The sequence below is a fragment of the Antechinus flavipes genome, chromosome 1, assembly GCF_016432865.1.
Source record: "Antechinus flavipes isolate AdamAnt ecotype Samford, QLD, Australia chromosome 1, AdamAnt_v2, whole genome shotgun sequence".
In the NCBI taxonomy this organism is placed as follows: Eukaryota; Metazoa; Chordata; class Mammalia; order Dasyuromorphia; family Dasyuridae; genus Antechinus; species Antechinus flavipes.
The window spans coordinates 685812735-685831355 of record NC_067398.1 but is presented as its reverse complement, the minus strand read 5'-3'; the positions used below and the strand labels follow the sequence as shown (position 1 = coordinate 685831355).

The 18621-nt window shown below is 37.0% G+C and overlaps 1 protein-coding gene across 1 annotated transcript in view; it reads left to right on the top strand.

Moving 5' to 3' along the window:
* The first annotated feature begins 3575 nt into the window (after nt 1-3575).
* LOC127548461 (piwi-like protein 1) overlaps nt 3576-18621 on the top strand; it is a 46522-nt gene continuing 31476 nt past the window's right edge. The window contains exons 1-3 of the mRNA XM_051975887.1: nt 3576-3638; nt 5635-5802; nt 6479-6587. Of these exons, the coding sequence (XP_051831847.1) occupies nt 3576-3638; nt 5635-5802; nt 6479-6587 (340 nt within the window). The remainder of the gene's footprint in view (nt 3639-5634; nt 5803-6478; nt 6588-18621) is intronic.

Genomic DNA, 18621 nt, shown 5'->3' with positions numbered 1-18621 from the left:
TCTCTATGGGACCATCAGTACAGGAACTTTAAAAAAATCAGAATATTTCTCCTTTATCTCTTATTTTTAATTTTTGAAACATTTGTATGATAATCGAGTTTCTATAAATCAAATCATATAAGGAGAAATTTCCTATGCAAATATTAAAGAAATATATGAATATAAGCTATTAACAGGTATTTTTACTTACAAGAGAAACATCTCTGAATGAGAGATCACAGACCATTAGTCATATTAATAAGTATCTCCATCAACTTTAGATTCTGCTTTCATGTAAATTTCTTTAAAAATCACAGAGGAAAAGAAACTATCAACACAGAGACTTAAAATGGACAGTGCTAATACTCCATTGTATTTTTATGGATTTTTTTTTTTTTTTTTTAGTCCATGGGATTACATGGTACAAGTTCATTTCTTGTTCCATTGCTCCATCTGTTGGCAATATCCAAGAACATATTTTTCAACTCAAAGAATACTACAAGTCCCGATAGAGGAGATTATAAGAAGACATTCTTGCTAAGAAACAAAACCATCCATCTGAAAAATCTAGTTGCCTGGACAAGTGTTTCACATTGTAGTTTTCTTTGCCTTTGCCAATGTAAAGAACTCAGTTAAATTTTCATTTGAATTCCCATAGCAATAACACAATCAGTACTAAAGAACTGAATAAGATCCAGGATGTGGATCTCAAAAAATCTTAGAGATAATTTAATCCATTTCTTAATTTATTTTTAATTATAGTATATAGCAGGAGATATAATCTTATTTCCTATTTTGTCAATGTGTTCTGTCCTTATTATCCAGAGCTCTGAAATGCTTTTCTCAGATGACAATTTCCTAACCTTCCATCTTGCCTTTTCATTCTACCTAAATTTTTCTCCAAATTAGAACCAGCGAGGGAGGGCAGGAGGTAGAGCCTTGGACCTGGATCAGGAATAGTGGAGTTACCTTGGGCAAGTAATTTCAACCTATTTGCTTCATTTTCCTCATCTGCAAAATTATCTGGAGATAGAAATGGTAAACCATTCTAATATCTTTGCCCCCCCAAAAAAAAACCAAAAAAGGGGGGGGGTGACAAGAGTGGAACTAAATTATGACAGAGCTACAAAGCTTATTAGGAGCAGAGCAGAAAATTAGGTCCGTGATGATAGTGTTTTTCTACCCTGCTGACTACCATTTCCACACCATTTTCCCCAATGAACAAAGTCAAGTGAATTAGAAGAGTGGATTCTTGCCAATCCACAACTGACAGTTCTTCTAGTCACAGCAAGATAATGAATCAGTATTCTTCGTTTTAAAACACTTTTTTTATGCTAACCTATTAACTGTCAGGGTCCACTCAATACATTTGCTGCTCTCAACCTCCACTGAACTTGTAAATTCAAATACGACTAATGAAGCCCTACTTAGGGTCCAGCCCAGTGCTGGAGGCTATAAGAGCTACTGAGAACAATGCTTGACCTTGTTTTATTCTCACAGAGTGCACAGACCTGGAAGAATGGGGTGGATGCATAGGTGGAGAATTGTGGTGCTCTTTATCAGAGATAGATATTTCATAGGCTCATAGGACTTATGGCTGGACGAAACCTTAGAAACAATCTAGTGTAATTCCTTCATTTCACAGATGAGAAATTGAGATTCAGAAAGATTAATATTAATTCCCATTCATAAGGTTTTCAAGGGGGAGGGAGAATGAAAGCAGGTGGTGGCTGTGTGCCCAAGTTCCTTTAACCTAAGAAGACATTGACAAGAATTGTACAGGATGGGAAGGCATGAATATATTGAAATGTGCAACACTGGAAGGGATATAAAAGTTGTTGAGATCATAAAAGTCAGTTAAAGTCTAATTACAAAGTTCGTTGTTTTCCACCTTTGAGATATCACTTCACACCTCTCAGATTGACTAAGATGACAGGAAAAGACAATGATAAATGTTAAAAGGCATGTGGGAAAATTGGGACGCTAATGCATTGTTGGTGGAGTTGCAAACTGATCCAACCATTCTGGAGAGCAATTTGGAATTATGTCCAAAGGACTATCAAAGTGTGAATACCCTTTGATACAGCTGTGTCTCTATTGGGCTTTATCTTAGAGAGCATAAAAAAGGGAAAGCGACCTACACGTGTAAAAATGTTTATAGCAGCCCTTTTTGTAGTGGCAAGAAACTGGCAATTGAGTGGATGTCCATCAACTGGGGAATGGCCGAATTAGTCATGAGCTATGAAAGTAATGGAATAATATTGTTCTATAAGAAATGATGAATAGGATGATTTCATAAAAGCCTGGAAAGACGTCCATGAACTGATGCTAAGTAAAATGAGCAGAACCAAGAGAAATTGCACACAGCAACAAGATATGTGATGATCAACTGCGATGGACTGAGCTATTTTCAACAATGAGGTGATTCAAGGCAATTCAACAGACTCCCAATGCAGCCATCCCAATCCAGAGAGAACTATGGAGACTGAACTTGGATTCTAATTTAGTACTTTCACCTTTTTTGCTGTTTGCTTATTTGTATGTTTTTTCCCCCTTTTGATCTGATCTTTCTTGTGCAATTTGTGAGGAATATGAAAAGATGTTTAGAAGAACTGCACATGTTTAACCTATATTGGATTGCTTGCTGTTTAGGGCAGGAGGGAGAGAAAAAAACCCTGGAATATAAGATTTTGCAAAGGTGAATGTTGAAAACTAAATTTGCATGTATTTGGAAAAATAAAAAGCTATCAAAGGAATGTCTTCATAAGCCCATGTGGCCGGCTTCCTTATTTTCATTTTATCGACATGGAAACTGAGGCTGGTTGTCAGATTTTGAATACGGATTTTCTGAGTAAAGTCTTGTTCTCTCTACACCACACTGCTAACGTTTGGAGGGCACTTATTATCTCATCTGAATACAAATAGTCCAGCTTTGAGCATCTAGGAGATATTGCCAGGCAGCCCTCAACCCAGCGCCTTTCCCTCCAAACCCTGGGATTTGCACACCACTCCGGGAGCGTTAACGATGAGTTGGAGTCAGGCCTCAAGTGCAAAGACAATGAATTTCCGGAAGAAGGCGTTGCTCGGGGAAAAGGGGGCCAGGTCCTGACTCCCAAGCAAACACTGGCTGGCACCAGCAGAAAGCCTCCCATAACCTGGGGAGAACGAGTTCTTCCGCCCCTCCCCACCACGTGTCCGGTGAGGCGCACACGCCCCCCGAGGTTCCGGGGGAAACTAGCAAGCTTTTCCTGTGTCTCCAGAACGTGCACAGTCCTGGTCAGACGCTGCCCCTGCTTCCTAGAGACACCTTCCAGCCTTCTCAGTCTCTGCACATCAGGAGGCTTGTAGCCCCCTGGCCGGCCATGGACCACCTGGACTCGATGAAATTTTCAGGTTTCGGAGGGATGGGGTCCCAGCAGTCGCACCATTGGCAAGGATCGCCCACCACCATCCCTTACCGAGATGAGGTGAGCCCCCCCACCCCCACCCCCTGCAGTTCACAGAAGCTCGCATAGCCCAGCACCGCCCTGACCCAAATAGAGCCCCTAGCCACTTTATTCCTGGGCTTGGCCCGCGCTCCATCCTGCCTTCGAAAGATGCTCGCGGACCTTGCATACCCCCCTAGTGCAGCCAATGGGGCCGAAGTGTCCGCGGGGATGGTGGGCGGGGCTGGGCGATGGCCTCGGGCCTTCGCCACGTGCTTTTGAGGCCACTGACCTTCATTAAAGTTAGTTTCTGACCCCTCCGCCCAGAAAAGGAGATCCATACCCCCCTTTCCTCTGTCTGGCCAGTAGGTTAAGTTCTGGAGTCCCAGGACTAACTTACAATGTAGGGGTCACTAGGGAGATTTTACTAAGGGAAGGCTGGGGAAGTAGCCCATTGAGACTTGGGGAGTGGGAGGCTTGAAACGGGCTGCGGAGGGATCGCGCTGACCGCAGGTTAGCCGCTATAAACTATAACCGTTGGGGCTCGGGGGGGAGTCAGCCGTTGTTGCTCCAGCACCGGGTGGGTGTCGGGGGTCAAGTGGAGTCCAAGGTGGAAGGCGATTAAGGATTGTTGGAAAGAGGGACTTCTGCTGGTGAGAATGGTTTGCCACTTACGGTAATGCCCCTGTAAGGGGGCTAGTTGGAGGGGGAGGTCTCGAGGAGGCTGGGTCGCCCCCACTCCCTTGTAATAGAGCCATTTGAGGTCTCGAGAAAGGGATGGACCCTGGAGAGTGAAGCCTTGAACCTTAATTGCGAAGCATCTTGGAGACACCTCTTCGCAACTATGGGAAAGGAGGGCTGTCTCATCGAAACAGGGTTATGGTTGTTTGTTGCTATTGATTTTTTTATAACCCTCACAAAGTAGAGGCTCCTGGACATCTTGGTTTCCAACAAGCCCTTGAGTTAGTTTTCTCTCCTCCTTGTCTGGATGCCGGTCTCCATGGACTTTCTCCAGGAGGTGCTAAAGAAGGGTTTTTATTAGCGCAGCTGATCCTTTTTTAGCTGGGATTGGGAATGGCGAGTTTTTCCCACCTGGCTAAACAGATAACGTTGTTTGGTATCCGAGTTCTCCAACTCTTCTCTTAAGCTCGACCTGCAGAGCCCTCCTTGACTTGAGTAAGTTGCACTATAAGTTTTAAAAATACTCAGTTTGCTCTAGGCTAAACTGAATAAAGTGGAGAGCTTGCACTGACCTTTGTACTATTTTGTTTTCTACCGATTTGATGTGATTTGCCCATTAAGACAATTTTATTAAGTGTAAAGCCATTTTAAGACAAGCCTGGATTGATAACACAGAATTTCTTACTTCGGAACTGGAAATTATTATAACCAATATGTAAAGCACCTTTTTAAAGTTCATATGCCTTTTTTTTTTCTTCCAGAATACACATGGACTTCTGGTAAATAGCCCAAGAAAAATCCCCCAAACTTTTATTACAGGAAGAATTGTGTAAAAAGAGCTGAAATGCAAGCACTGAGGTCTCCCTTTTTCTCTTCCTCCTTAATAAATTGACTCCCTGTCCCACCTGTCCCAAAATCACCTAGAAGCCAAACCTCAGGTTAAAATTAAACCTTTATACATTTAATATCTAGAATAGTCATTTTTGTAACATTGGCAGTGTAAATTCCAAACCACAGTTTTCTTTCAACTAAGAAATAGTTGAAAAAATGGAAAAGTGTGTTATTGATATTGAAATTTTGGTTTAAGTAAAGAGAAATGCTAATATGTTAATGACAAGGGCAGAAGTTGGCTGTTCAGAAAACTAAAAAATTGAAATTTATCTGTTTTGGTAAAGAATAATGCAAATTTAGTTTGAAAAACATTGTTCATTCTTAGGGTAATTTGCAATGCATTTTTTTCATGCTTGGGCACTCTGAAAATTTAGAGCATTTAAACCAGGGGTCCTCAAACTACTGCCGGTGGGCCAGATGCAGCAGCTGAGGACGTTTATCCCTCTCACCCAGGAGTATGAAGTTTCTTTATTTAAAGGCCCACAAAACCAAGTTTTTGTTTTTACTATAGTCCGGCCCTCCAACAGTCTGAGGGACAGTGAACTGGCCCTCTATTTAAAAAGTTGAGGACCCCTGATTTAAACCAACCTCCTGTATTTTCTTGTGTTGAGAATTTAATTTGGGGGGAACTTATTTTGACAAAATTTTCAAAATACAGAGAGAACTTAAGTCAAAGTCAAGGAAAATCAAATTGATTAGCATACTCAGAGCATATTGCACATTTCAGACTTACACATTTTCAGAAAAAATGAGTGGACGTGCACGAGCCAGAGCAAGAGGAAGGGCTCGAGGTCAGGAAACATCACAACTTGTGGGACCTGTTGCAGTAAGTGTATTCTTTAGTTACTTAGGACAGATACTAACCTCATTATTGATCAAATATTAATTGGTGAATTGATAGTTTTGTTGAAAATGACTGAAAACTTTGCCATAAGGGAGACTTATGCTGAAGATAAAAAAAGGATTAAGGTGCTACAGCTTATCCTATCTTTATCTAATATTGACAACTGAAGGAACAACCCTGGACTTGGAGCCAAAAAGGATTAGGTTTTGATGCTGGCTTTAGGACAGTGGGCAAAGACCTTGATCTCTATTTCCAACAAAGAGGCAAGGCCTGTATTAACCTGATGCAGGTGAGGTTCAAATGGAATGTATGCAAATAAAGCACTGAAGATATAAATGTCTTCTATACATGTGAGAAGTTTGTAATCTTCCAGGGGAAAAATGTTTTTATCCCTTTGTCCCAAATTGATTTGTCATGAAATCCAAAAGTAGTTTTAAAAGGTGTTTTATAATTTTGGGCCAATTCTTTGATTTCTTTTTTTTTTTTTTGTCAACTTTTTTAGTGGAGTAAAATATTTGCATATTTGAAAGATAAAAAGATCAACTTAAAAGACTTATTTAAAATATTTTACTTTATTGTACACTTCTGTCCTTTACTTGCATGTAAGTTATGTTTTAAATTGCTCCCCTCCCTTCTCCACAACAACAAAATTTCTCAGAGTCAGCAGCCTGGATATTTGAAGCCAAGACCTCAGCAACCAACCTCTGAAGGTGAACTTGTTGGGCGTGGACGACAGAGAGGAGCACTAGGAGCAACCAAATCTCAAGGTGAAAGGGGTATAGAAGGGACAATTGTTTCTTTTTCTTGTTTAAGTTCTGTACTGGTTACAGATGGGAATAGAAACTCTAGGTGAGGAAACCCTAAGTCCTACATTTGGATCAAATTCTTTAAGCATATTTGGTTGATTTTAGCGCTATTTGCTGTAATGTACTATCTGTTCTTACAGTAGCTTAAGTTCCCAGTGGTGAGAAGTCACCCAGAAGCATCATTCTTCCTATATCCCAGATAAAAATTATACTGTTAATCTACAAGCAGTTATTAAATTAAGTACCTTATTGTGTTGTAGACAATTGTCTAAGTGCTGGGAATGTGAAGACAAAAATGAAACAGTCCAAGGCTTCAAAGTGTTTTATAACTTCTTGTATAATAACTAAAAACTTAAGGTGGTTTTCAAAAAAGGACTAGCAACTGGAAAGGCCTCATGTAGGAGTGGCAGTTGCACTGCTGAAGAATTAGGGATTCAATGAAGAGGTGAGAAGGAAGTGTAGTGCAGGGATACCAGTAAGTCTACAATCATGGAGATGGAATGTTGTGCACAGAGTCAGTTTTACTGAGGGTTCACAAAGGGAAGCAATCTGAAATGAATCTGGAATCCAGATGGTAAAGAGCCTTAAATGCCAAATAGAAATGAGCAAATATTTGTGTGTGTGTGTGTGTGTGTGTGTTTGTGTTTCTCACATACACCTCCAAGGTACCAAGAAACCATTGATAGTTTTTGTGCAGGATAGTGCTATGGTCAGATTCAAGCTTCAGGAATATTTCTTTGCTTTGGAGGAAGGAATGGGAAAGGAAATAGTAGGATAATTTGGAGGCTGTTATATACTCTTAAGAAAGATGTGATGAAAGATTTAAGTAGATGGAAAGAAGGGAACAGTTATGAGATATTAAGATAGAATTTTTAAAAATTGTTGAGCAAATAAGTGGAGGGAGAGATAAAACTTAGGTGAGTGGATGGATGTTGGTATCCTCAAGAGAAATAGGTAAGTTAGGACAAGTTGAGTTGAGAGATATCTAAGGGACATGAAGCTGTCAATATGGTACTGAAATTTAAGTTTTTTGATTGGAATTGGACGGATAAGGAGGATAAGGATTCCCCTAGGAGGAATCATCAGACTAGAGCTAATTGAAGTAATGGGAATCTTATGAGATCACCAAATGAGGGTGTAAAGAGAATAGATGTAGGTCTTGCTGAGAATCTTAAGAGGTATACCCACAGATAAGGAAAAAGACAGTGATGGTGGTACAGCAAAGTAAAGTTAAGCTAAATGGAAAGAGAACCAAGAAAAAAGTGTCATGAAAATCCAGAGAGAATGGACTATTCTGGAAGAGAGGTGGGCAAAAGCATAAAATGCTCTAGTGAAATCATGAAAGATAAAGGACTGAGGAAAGACTCAATTGTTTTGATAGTTAATTGATTATTGTTAAATTTGGAGACGCTAAATTGAGGGATGAAGACTTTGTAGATTGCAAGAAGTTGAGACAAGGAAGTGGAGGCAGTCAGGCACTGGCTGTATGCTGAATGCTGGAGTACAAAAAAGGCAAAAGATAGTACTTGCTGTCAAGGAGCCTGCAGTGTAATGGGGAGACATGTGATAGATGAGATAATCAACAAAGGAAAGGCCCTAGAATTAAAAAGAATCAGGCAACACTTCTTGTAGTTGAAATTGTAGCTAGGACTTGGGAGGAAGCCAGGAAGTGGAGATGAAAAGGAGAGAAGTCTAGGCCAGTCTGCACCAAGAAGTATAAGGTGTAAAAAAGGGGAGGAGGGTGACATGTTTTGAAAGGCTTTGTATATTAAAGGAGACTTATATTTGATTCTGGAGATGTTAAATCACTAGAATTGGCTGAGCAAGGAAAGTGACTTTAGAATTGCATTTTAGGAAGATCATTTTGACAGCCTAGTGGAGGATGTACTAGAATAGGGAGTCTAGAATAAAGCAGAATTGTTGAGTAGACAGATGTCTAAGTAGGCATGTACCAGGGCAGTGGCAGTGTCAAAGGAGAGATAGGCCACCTAGGAAAGATGTTAGGAAGGTAAAAATCACTGGGCTTTGGCAACAGATTGAACTTAAGTGGGATGAGAGAGTGAGGAGTCCCAAGACAAAAGGTAGGATTTGGGGAGAAAGAATTAGTTTAGATATATTGAGATGACTCTAGATTATTTATTTTGAAGTGTTCATTAGTCAGTTTGAGATACAAGATTGGATGAGCAAAGGATACAAGAACGGTAGATTATGTCAGGGATTCTGAGATGGGAGTGGAGAAGAAGACTCATTTAATTACATTTGGCATCTTATTTTCTCAAAAAAGTATGAGAATTCCCTGCTGAGTGGGAGAGGTGAAAGGGTGATGTGGAAGATTTGAGCAAGAAGTAACCTTAGTTACTTAAACCATTAGTAGTCTACTTCATGTCTCAAGGTTTTGGGGAAACATAGAAAGCACCCCTAAGGGCAACTAGGCAGGCTTAAGGCACTTCAATTAAATCTTAGGGATAAAATTTTGAGTTATTGCTGACCTATTTTCAACATGTTTCAACCATTATAGGATCTGAATTCTAAGGAACTTAAGGGGAAATCTGGTCAAAGTTGATACATAAACAAAAATCATCCCACAGATGTTCATTCGTATTCTATTGAAGTTTTTTCCTTATACTGTTCTAACTTGCCTATTTTTTGCCCCTTATGTCATTATCCCTCTTACTCCTAACCTCTCTATCTACTTGCTTTCCCATTTGGCTTACAATTTTACTTTATTTTTTTTTATTTTAAAAAATTTTCAATACATATACAAAGATAATTTTTCAACATTGACCCTTGAAAAACTTTGTGTTCCAGTTTTTCCCTCTTTTCTCTCCACCCATTCCCCTATATGGCAAATAATCCAGTATATCTTAAAACATGGTAAAAATATATGAAATCCAATACAGACATACATATTTATACAATTATTTTGCTGCACAATAAAAATCAGATCAAAAAGGGGGAAAAACAAGAAAATAAAATTTAAAACTTATGGCTTACTAATTTAAAATGTTTTATTTCACCTACTAAATACTAACGTTTTAGAGATAGTTCTCTTCCCTTTCAAAACCATAATCCTAGAAAAACCTACCATTTTTGCTTCTAATTTTCTCATCTCTTTTTCATTGCTTTTGCTCTTGTTTCTTACTGTACTCACACTGAAACTATTTTTTCAAAGTTTACTGGTGACCTCAGTTGCTAAATCTAATAGTCCTAATCAATATTTTTGCAGATTTCCTCTGTAACAAAAATTCTTAGTTTTCACTATAAACCTTTTCCTTTCTTGGGCTATCTTTTTTATTATACTCGCTAAGTTTTGGTTCCATTCTGTTGACAAAGCTTTCTTGGCCATTTTTCCAACACCGATTGAATTTTCCCATGGTATGGAAATTGGGATATTCCTCGCTCCCCATTGTCACTTACAGCCTTTCCTTCTACATCATCACTCAGTAATCTCTCTTAGGTTCATTTAATCCACATTCATCCTCCGGTCAAGAGCCTTAGTGAACATTGTCCACTCATTTCCAAGACTTTCTTAATGAGTTAAGTACCTAGATCCTTTCTATCCTTAGGATCCTGCCTTAGGAGACTTTAGCATGCACAAAGATTTATAATTAAATACCTCAATTTATACAGGTAAGCTAAATGTAGGATAAATCAGAAATTAATAAAGACAGGGAAGGTACTAAAATTAAGAGTCAGAAAGGTTTCTTATAGATGATGGGAAGCCAGGAGACAGATAAGGAGGGAGTGCATTCCAAGAACAAAAATGCCTACTACAGCCCCTAGTCTGGAGTGTATTGTTTATGGAACAGTAAGAAAGTCAATATTGTTGGATCAAAGACTATGTGGGAGATGTAAGGTGTAAAAAAAGACTGAAAAGGTAGGAGTGGGCTAGGCTGTAAAGGGTTTTGAATTTTTTTTTCCTGGAGGCAATAGTTCATAGTTGGACCTGTACTTCAGGAAAATACTTTCAGTGGCCAAACAAAAGGTGGATTGGAGTGGAGAGAGAGTTGAGGCAGCAGGTGTGCCAGCAGGGTTAGCAATTACTGAGGAGTTCTTGGGGGTGGAGGACTGCACTTGAGTAGTGCCAGTGTCCCAGGAGAGAGGGGCGCTGCTGGAGAACTGTTTGTTACAAAGGTGAAATCGCTCACAGTGACAGCCAGGATGAGCCTGAGGGACTAGGAGGATGATGTTGCCCCCTACAGGTGAGGAGAGGAATGTAGTTTTGGGGAAAATATGAGTTCTGTTTACGATTTCTTTGATATATTCAGTTCAGAATGTCTAAAAGGTAATTGGAGATTAGAGACTAGACTTCGATAGAAGGATTAGGATAAGATAGAGTTGAGAATCATCAGCATAGAGATGGTAATTAATTCCATGAAAGCTGATGAAATCACCAAGTGAAGTAAGACAGGGAGAAGAGGGACAGGACTGTGGAGACAGGAGGACTTGGATGAGGATCAGCAAAAGAGACTCAGGACTGGTCAAAGAAGTGGGAGAGTCAGGAGAAAATGGATAAAGAAGCCTTTCCTGATTGCCCTTAATTTTATGTCCATTTTATCCTGTACGTATAGCTGTATATACATATTTATTTGCCATATTAAGCTGTGAACTTACTGAGAGCTAGGGTTGACTTGTATCCTTCATATCCTCAGTGCTTAGCATGGTATGTGGCATATAATAGCAATTATTTAATGAAGACTAGTTACTGATCGCTCAACCACTTGCCATCACCTATATAAAACATTTTATTTTCCACTTTGTGACTTTTGGAAGTCCATGCCTGGAATGATCTCTGCCTTTAATTCCCTCTCTTCTAATCTGTAGCTTCCTTCCAGGTGTGGTATAAATATTTTCTCTTACAAAAGGTGTCATCATCCCCCATTTACAACATTTTTCATATTTATGGATTATTTTTTTCAAAAAGATTTACATTTCTTGAAGATTTGTTCTTTTGTTTTTCTAGCTCAAGCACCTAATGTCTAGGATATAAGAGGTATTAAATGTTTAGATTGAATGTAATTTGATTTTGATACTGAATGTATTAGACTCCCTGGGCTTTTGTATCATAGTATATGTCTGACTTCAGTCTCTACTAGATTCTCATCTATGTCCTGCCTCAAGGTGTTTGCAGATCCTATTCTCTCTTCCTTTTAAATAATCTCATTGGCTCCCAAAGTTCTGTTGATCATATCTGTGTATATGACTCATTTAAGCCTTAATAGCTCATATGAGCTTTAGTCCCATATCACCAGCTTCTTGGACAATACTAGACATTACCTTTTCATTAGAGACCAAACCAACTCTGATCACCGCTTCTTTTTCAAGATATTTGCTAACCATTTTTCTTAAAGCTATGTTCTAGAATTTTTTCAGCAATAGAAATATTCATTTACTTGGAATTGTTAGATTCTATTGTTTTTTTGATCACCAGGATGTGATAGTTGCCTTTCTTGGTCATGGCACCTTTCCCAGGCTTCCATGAGTGGTCCAGTAATTACAGATAGTACTTTTCTCAGATTCCTGACTGGTGACTTAAATTTAAGGCACCTGGGAGCTTTTTATTTCTATATTTACCTACTTAAATCTATTATCTTTTGTTGTCTTTGTTGGTTTCTTAAATGTGTGCTTGAGAGAAAAACTTGGCTTAGGTAATAAAATTATTTTTAATGTGAGGCATAAACAAAATCACTGATAAGGGATGATGCTAAACTAAATATTGTTCACATGGGATTTAAGTTGTCCACTTCTGGTCTCTGGTCAGGTGGTATTTCTAGCTTGATAAGTAGTTAGCCTTCCTCCTTTTGGGCATCATAAAATATGCACAAAGATTTTTTGATTTTAAGTTGGTAGTGGAAGGTACCCTACTGACTTTAGAATGAGAAGTCCTAGTTTGAAATCCCACCTGTGACAATTATCAACTATATGAAATTGAGTCACTGTACCTTTGTAGACTATAGTTATCAGCCAATAAGGGCATTGAGCATTGGTCTCTGATGTCTCTTCCAGTCATAGATTTACTTCTATGACTTCTTATAAAGATCTGAAAAAGCCAGATCTGAATCCTGTCAGCCAGATTTGACTCAGAAATAAAAGGCACATAAGTGGCATTTCATTCCCTTCAAAGGCAATTAAATAGATTCACAAAGGGGGTCTCTCTCTCTCTCTCTCTGTCTCTCTGTCTCTCTGTCTCTCTGTGTGTGTGTGTGTGTGTGTGTGTGTGTGTGTGTGTGTCCAGGGTGTGGAATATTGATTTAATATCGACAAGTTTTAGGCTACATAGATCTGACTTTTCCATCTGCCTTCAAACATGCTTGATTCTAAATATTCCTAAAAGGACTATTAATCACTAAATCCAATGTTTTTTTTTTTTTTTTCCCCCTAGTTCTCTAATATAACAGTGTTTTGATACAACCGAATAACTCTCTCCTTAATTGGATTCTTCTCTTGTGGTTTTCTTTCTTAACTCTCTTTTAAATTTTTTAAAAAATTTTTTCTTAATCACTTATATTTACCATCCTTTAAAACATATAGTAAAAAAGAGAAATAACAAGAATTCAGCAAAATTAATACAAATCAAAAAAGTCTGCTATTCTGCAATGTTCCACACTTATTGTTCCCCATCTGAAAAGAAAAAAAAAGTACTTTTTTGTATCTTTTCTTCATGGCCAAGTTTGGTCATAGTTTTCACAGCATTCAGTTTCCATTATTTCATTGTTGTTCTGTCCATTACATTTTTATAGTTATTCAATATATTGATTGTCTGATCCTGATTCATTCGACTAAATATAAACCATCTCATGTTTTTCTGTAGGAGTATCAGCCACAAATGTTTAATAACTGGCTTTTCAACAAAAAAATGTAGGCACCACATATTTTAAAGTTGAATCTGCATTATTGACATTTATCTTGTATCACTTATATCTAGATTATCAATAAAACAATAAATTAAGCCCTGATTTGTAGCATTTTCTGATTTATGAATAAATATTCACACAAAAATTTAATGATTGACTCTTCAGTCAGTGTGAACGGACTTGAGCTCATCACTTTCTCTTTAGTTACCATCTTAAGTTCATTGTAATGAAGTCATATTTCATTACATTCATATACCATAATGTTTATCCATTACTAGATTGATGAGCATCTACTTTGTTTCTAGTTCTCTGACATTACAGAAAATGCTGCTATAAATATTTTTATGTAAAGGGGACTTTATATGTCCAGCAATAGAATTTCTTGATCTCAAAAGGTATTTATTAAAACCTTCAGTCTCCTTGGAATAATTCCAGATTGCTTTGAAGAAAGGTTGTACCAATGCACAGTTCTACCAAAAGTGCTTTACTGTACTCATCTTTCTACCATCCATTCATCATTGATTATTCTTTTTGTAATCTTTAATAATTTGCTATGCATGAAGCAAAACCCAAGGGATGTTTTGATTGGCTTTTCTCTTATTAGTTATTTGTAGCATTTGTTCATTTGATGGTCAATAGTTTGCAATTCTTTTGTTGTTCAGATCCTCAGACCATATACCTGGTGAGGATTTTTTTGATTTTATAGGTTAGTTGCCAGTCATTCAACAAACATGTATTGGGAGACTGCTATGTACCAAGAATCTTATATTAAGTTATGTAAAGAACATGAAAGTTTGTGTCACTGGCTTGCAGAGTGTAAGGACGTCACAATGTAAGATGTAAGAAGACTGAAAAGATAGGGGATGGGGAAAGATTATAAATAGCTTTGAAGGTCAAAAAGAGGATTTCATAGTTGATCATGTGAGCAGTAGAGAGCCACTGAAGTTTGCATAGAAGAATGACATGAACAGACTTGCATATAATTAAAAAATAGCTTTGACATCTTGGTGGAAAATGGACTAGAGTGAGAGTGAGGAAAGACTGGTGGAAGAGAAATCAATTTGTAAAGTATTTGCACAAGTCCAGGCATGAGGAAATAAGAATCATTATTAGGATGATGGAAATGTCAGAGGAGAGAAATGGGCACATGCAAAAGGTACTACAAAGATAAAATTGCCAGACCTTTGAAACAGATAGATTACAAGGCAGAAAAGAGAGAGTGGTAGTACCAAATAGCAAATAATAAATGTATGTAGAGGGGGTTGTTTTTTGGGGGGAAGATAATGAATTGTTTGAGATATCCTGGGTTTAAGATTCTACAAGACATTTAGTTTGAGATGTACTGTAGGCAGTTGGAGATGCAATTCAGAAATCAGCACAGATGGATAAGTAAATTTGATACTCATCAGCATAGAAATGATAATTGAATTCATAGGAGATAAAATCACCAAATTAAGTAGTATAGAGGGAGATGAGGACCCCAGATAGACCCTAGGGGACACCATGAAGAGCCATTTAAGGGGAATACATTAGAACAAGGATTATGAAAATGAGTGTGACTGACAGTATCAAAAACCAGAGTTAAATTCACTAGGATAGTGGATTTAGAAAAGGTCAAAAGATTTGGCAGTTGAAAAATAATTGGTAATTATTTCAGTTGAATAATAGAATCCAGACTATATAGTGTGTTTAGAGAGAGAGAGAGGTTGGGAATTGGAGGCACTAATTTTGGATGGCTTTCTTCAAGGAATCTAGTATAAAAGGCAGGAGAGAAAAGGGACAATAAATACCTCAGAGGAATGGATGGATCCAAGTGAGCTTTTTGATGTTGGAGGAGACATTTTTTGTTTTTGTTGAAGTAGGTCATGAACTGAAGAGTTATTTGAAGAAGTTGATTATATAACTTAGGTTTCAAACCATTGTCAAAGATATGATACAAAGATTTTTTTTTCTAAGTTCAAGTTCAAGTTTAATTTCCTCTTTTTTTTTCCCCCCTGAGGTAATTGGGGTTAAGTGACTTGCCCAGGGTCACACAGCTAGGAAGTGTTAAATGTCTGAGGTCAAATTTGAACTCGAATCATCCTGATTTCAGGGCTAGTGCTCTATCCACTGCATCACCTAGCTGCTTTTGGTTTTAATTTTCTTAAGTTCTTGATTTTACAAAAGCTTTCCAGTTATTTTTTTTATCCTTCTCAATCATTTTTCTACTAGCTTATTGCAGTCTCAAATACTGCAATATTACAGCAAAAAGATGAAAATTATATAGGGAAGACTTACCTACATTAAATATGTATTTAGCATGTTGGTGCAGTGGAAGAAGCTCTGAGCCCGGAGTCCAGGAGACCTGAATTCATATCTAGGGTCAAAAAATCACTAGCTGTGTAATAATGGGCAAGTAACTTAAGCTATCAGTTTCTTTACCTATAACATGGAGATAGATAATAGGAGTACCTCTCTCATAGAGTTATAAAGATCAAATGAAATATCTGGCAATAGTGCTTAATAAATGCTTGTGTGTGTGTGTATGTGTGTAAAATTTATAATGTTACTAGCACTTATTGTGTCCCTCCCTTTTTGATCTTTAACTAACTTGTCCCTGCCTTCCTTATAAATAAAAAAGAATAATCAAAGCAAAAGAAATCCAACACATGGACCATGTCCTGAAAATGTCTTCTCTCAGTCCAATCCTTTTAGTATATATAGCCTCTTTACCAAGTAATAGAAGTTATGCTTCCATCCGAATTCTAGATTGATCATTGTGTTCATAAGACCTCTGAAGACTTTTACGGTAGTTTTCCTTGATTGTGATTATTGTGCAAATTTTTCTTGTTTTGTTCACCTCAGTATGAGTTTGTACAAATCTTCAAATTGCTTTTAATGATTGATTTATAATCATAAACAAATTCTTACCAGTAATATTCTTACACAATAATTTGTTCAGCTATTTCCCAACTTGACACTTTTAAAAGTTAACTTATTACATTGAAGGTGTTCGAGTAAGTATTTTTGTACAGATATATATTTTCCTTCTCTTGATATTGCAGGTGAGAGGAATTGTTTAACTTAGTGACTTTGAGTAGTTTTGTATTTGTTTTCCATTGGATCATTTCAAAGTGGCACCATTTCTGGATTAGTGTGGTCATTTCTAGTCTGTCTCAAAGGTTTTTCTTGAACTTTTTGTCATTTCTGCTAATCTGACGATGGGAGGTTTGAAACCACAGAATAGTTACAATGTATATTTCCATTATTACTGATTCGGAGCACTTTTCTATAAGTTGATAACTTTTAAAAAATATTTTTGAAAAGTATCTGCTTCTTTAAAAGACAACATTAAAAATGGTGCTTGTTTTTATATAATTGTATCAATCCCATATGTATTTTGTAAATTAGATGTAGATAAAACACATTTTCCCTACACATCTTTCCTTGTAATTTTTTACACATGCAAAAGTTCTAAAATTTATGTAATAATTTCCTGTTTTACATTCTGTGATGATCACCTTTATCACTTTTTAGCTAAGAATCTCCCCTGCAGACATAGTTACAAAGACATCTCCTTTCGGGTAGGATTTATTATGATACAAAATGTTGACTGAAACCTAATTTCTGCCAAACTACTTTCCAGTTTTACTAGTATTTTTGTCAAATTTGAGAGTTCTTGTCCTGTAAGTTAGTGGTTTATGGAACATGAATCACGTTTACCCAATCTGTTCCATTGATTAACTTTCTATTCATATAGCAATACTAAAAAATTTTATTATTGCTTCATAGTATACTAGTGTGTATCTGAGTATGTTAGAGAGTGAGAGACAGGGAGATAGACCCATGAAATCCTCTTTCCCATTATTTCCTATGATAAGAATTATATTTTATTATTCCAGATGAATTTTGTTATTTATAAAGTTACATATAACTTATTAGTTTAGTTGCATTAAATCTCTTATTTTAAGTGTTGTCACTTTTTATCATATTGGCATAGCCCTAACTACAAATAGTCAACATTTCTCCAAGGCTTGATTCGTTTCTATAAAGAATATTCTATAGTTGGTAATTGGTAGGTAGAATCTTAGATGTTTTTGAAATTTACTTGGCTAGCTCCTCATTTTCTTTGATGTAGTTTTTTTCCACTGATGTCTCCTTGTCCATGTCATTTCCTTCAGATGCCTACTTCTATTCAGATTACTCCTAAATCCTCAGATTACTCCTGAATCTTGAGTTCCTTACCTATAACTTGTTTATAGGCTATCATCCATGGATGTCCAACCAGTAACTTACATTGAAAGTACACACTGCCTTAGTATTTTCCCCAAAGTCCTGAGAAAATTAGTGTCCTGACTAGAATTGACATATTATGGATATTGGCAATGAAGGTTTTAGAACATTGTGTTAAGACCAGATTTTATGCACACCAAAAAATGAGTATGGCAGCATTTTGAAGGATGGATTGGTAAAGGGAGAAAGTAGAGTTAGGAAAACTTGACATATACATAAAGATGGCTGGTAAAAAAAAGGGGCCAGTATATAAAGGTTTTGTACAGTTTAGTAACTTAGAGAAAAAATTGTTGACAACTTAGTTATAAGGTAGGAGAGAAAATAGTTTTAAGAATTTTTGACTATAGAAAACTAGGTGAAAGAATGATTGCTTATTTAAAAAATCAGTTAGGAAAAAGCATAGGATTGTTTTGTAGAAGGAAGAGAAGTTGGAGAATAGAAAGTTCAATATACAATTTGATTTTGAGATTACTAGTTGGACACGGCAAGTCATATAACTTCTCTGTATCCCCAGGATACTCTAAATTAGAGAAGAGCTGTTAGTCTATTTTGGTAGAGTGAGTTACATCATTGGGAGTTCCCTATACAGAGCCATATCAAGGCAAACATAAAGGTAAATATGTATATACATAAATAGTAGAAAGAAAGGGGGCTAGAGATGGCCTGAGTTAGATTCAAGAAATTTGTTCTACTCAGTGAAAACTTTATTTGTTCATTTAGGAAGAGAAGTTTTACTTTTAGTGTGAAGACTTAATTTTCCTCCAAAGATGGACAGATCCTGGGCAATTCTTACCTCTCTGAAACAAATCTGTGTAGTTTCCAACTTTGTTTTTCATTTTTTTACATTGATTATTTTCTGTAAACTCCCT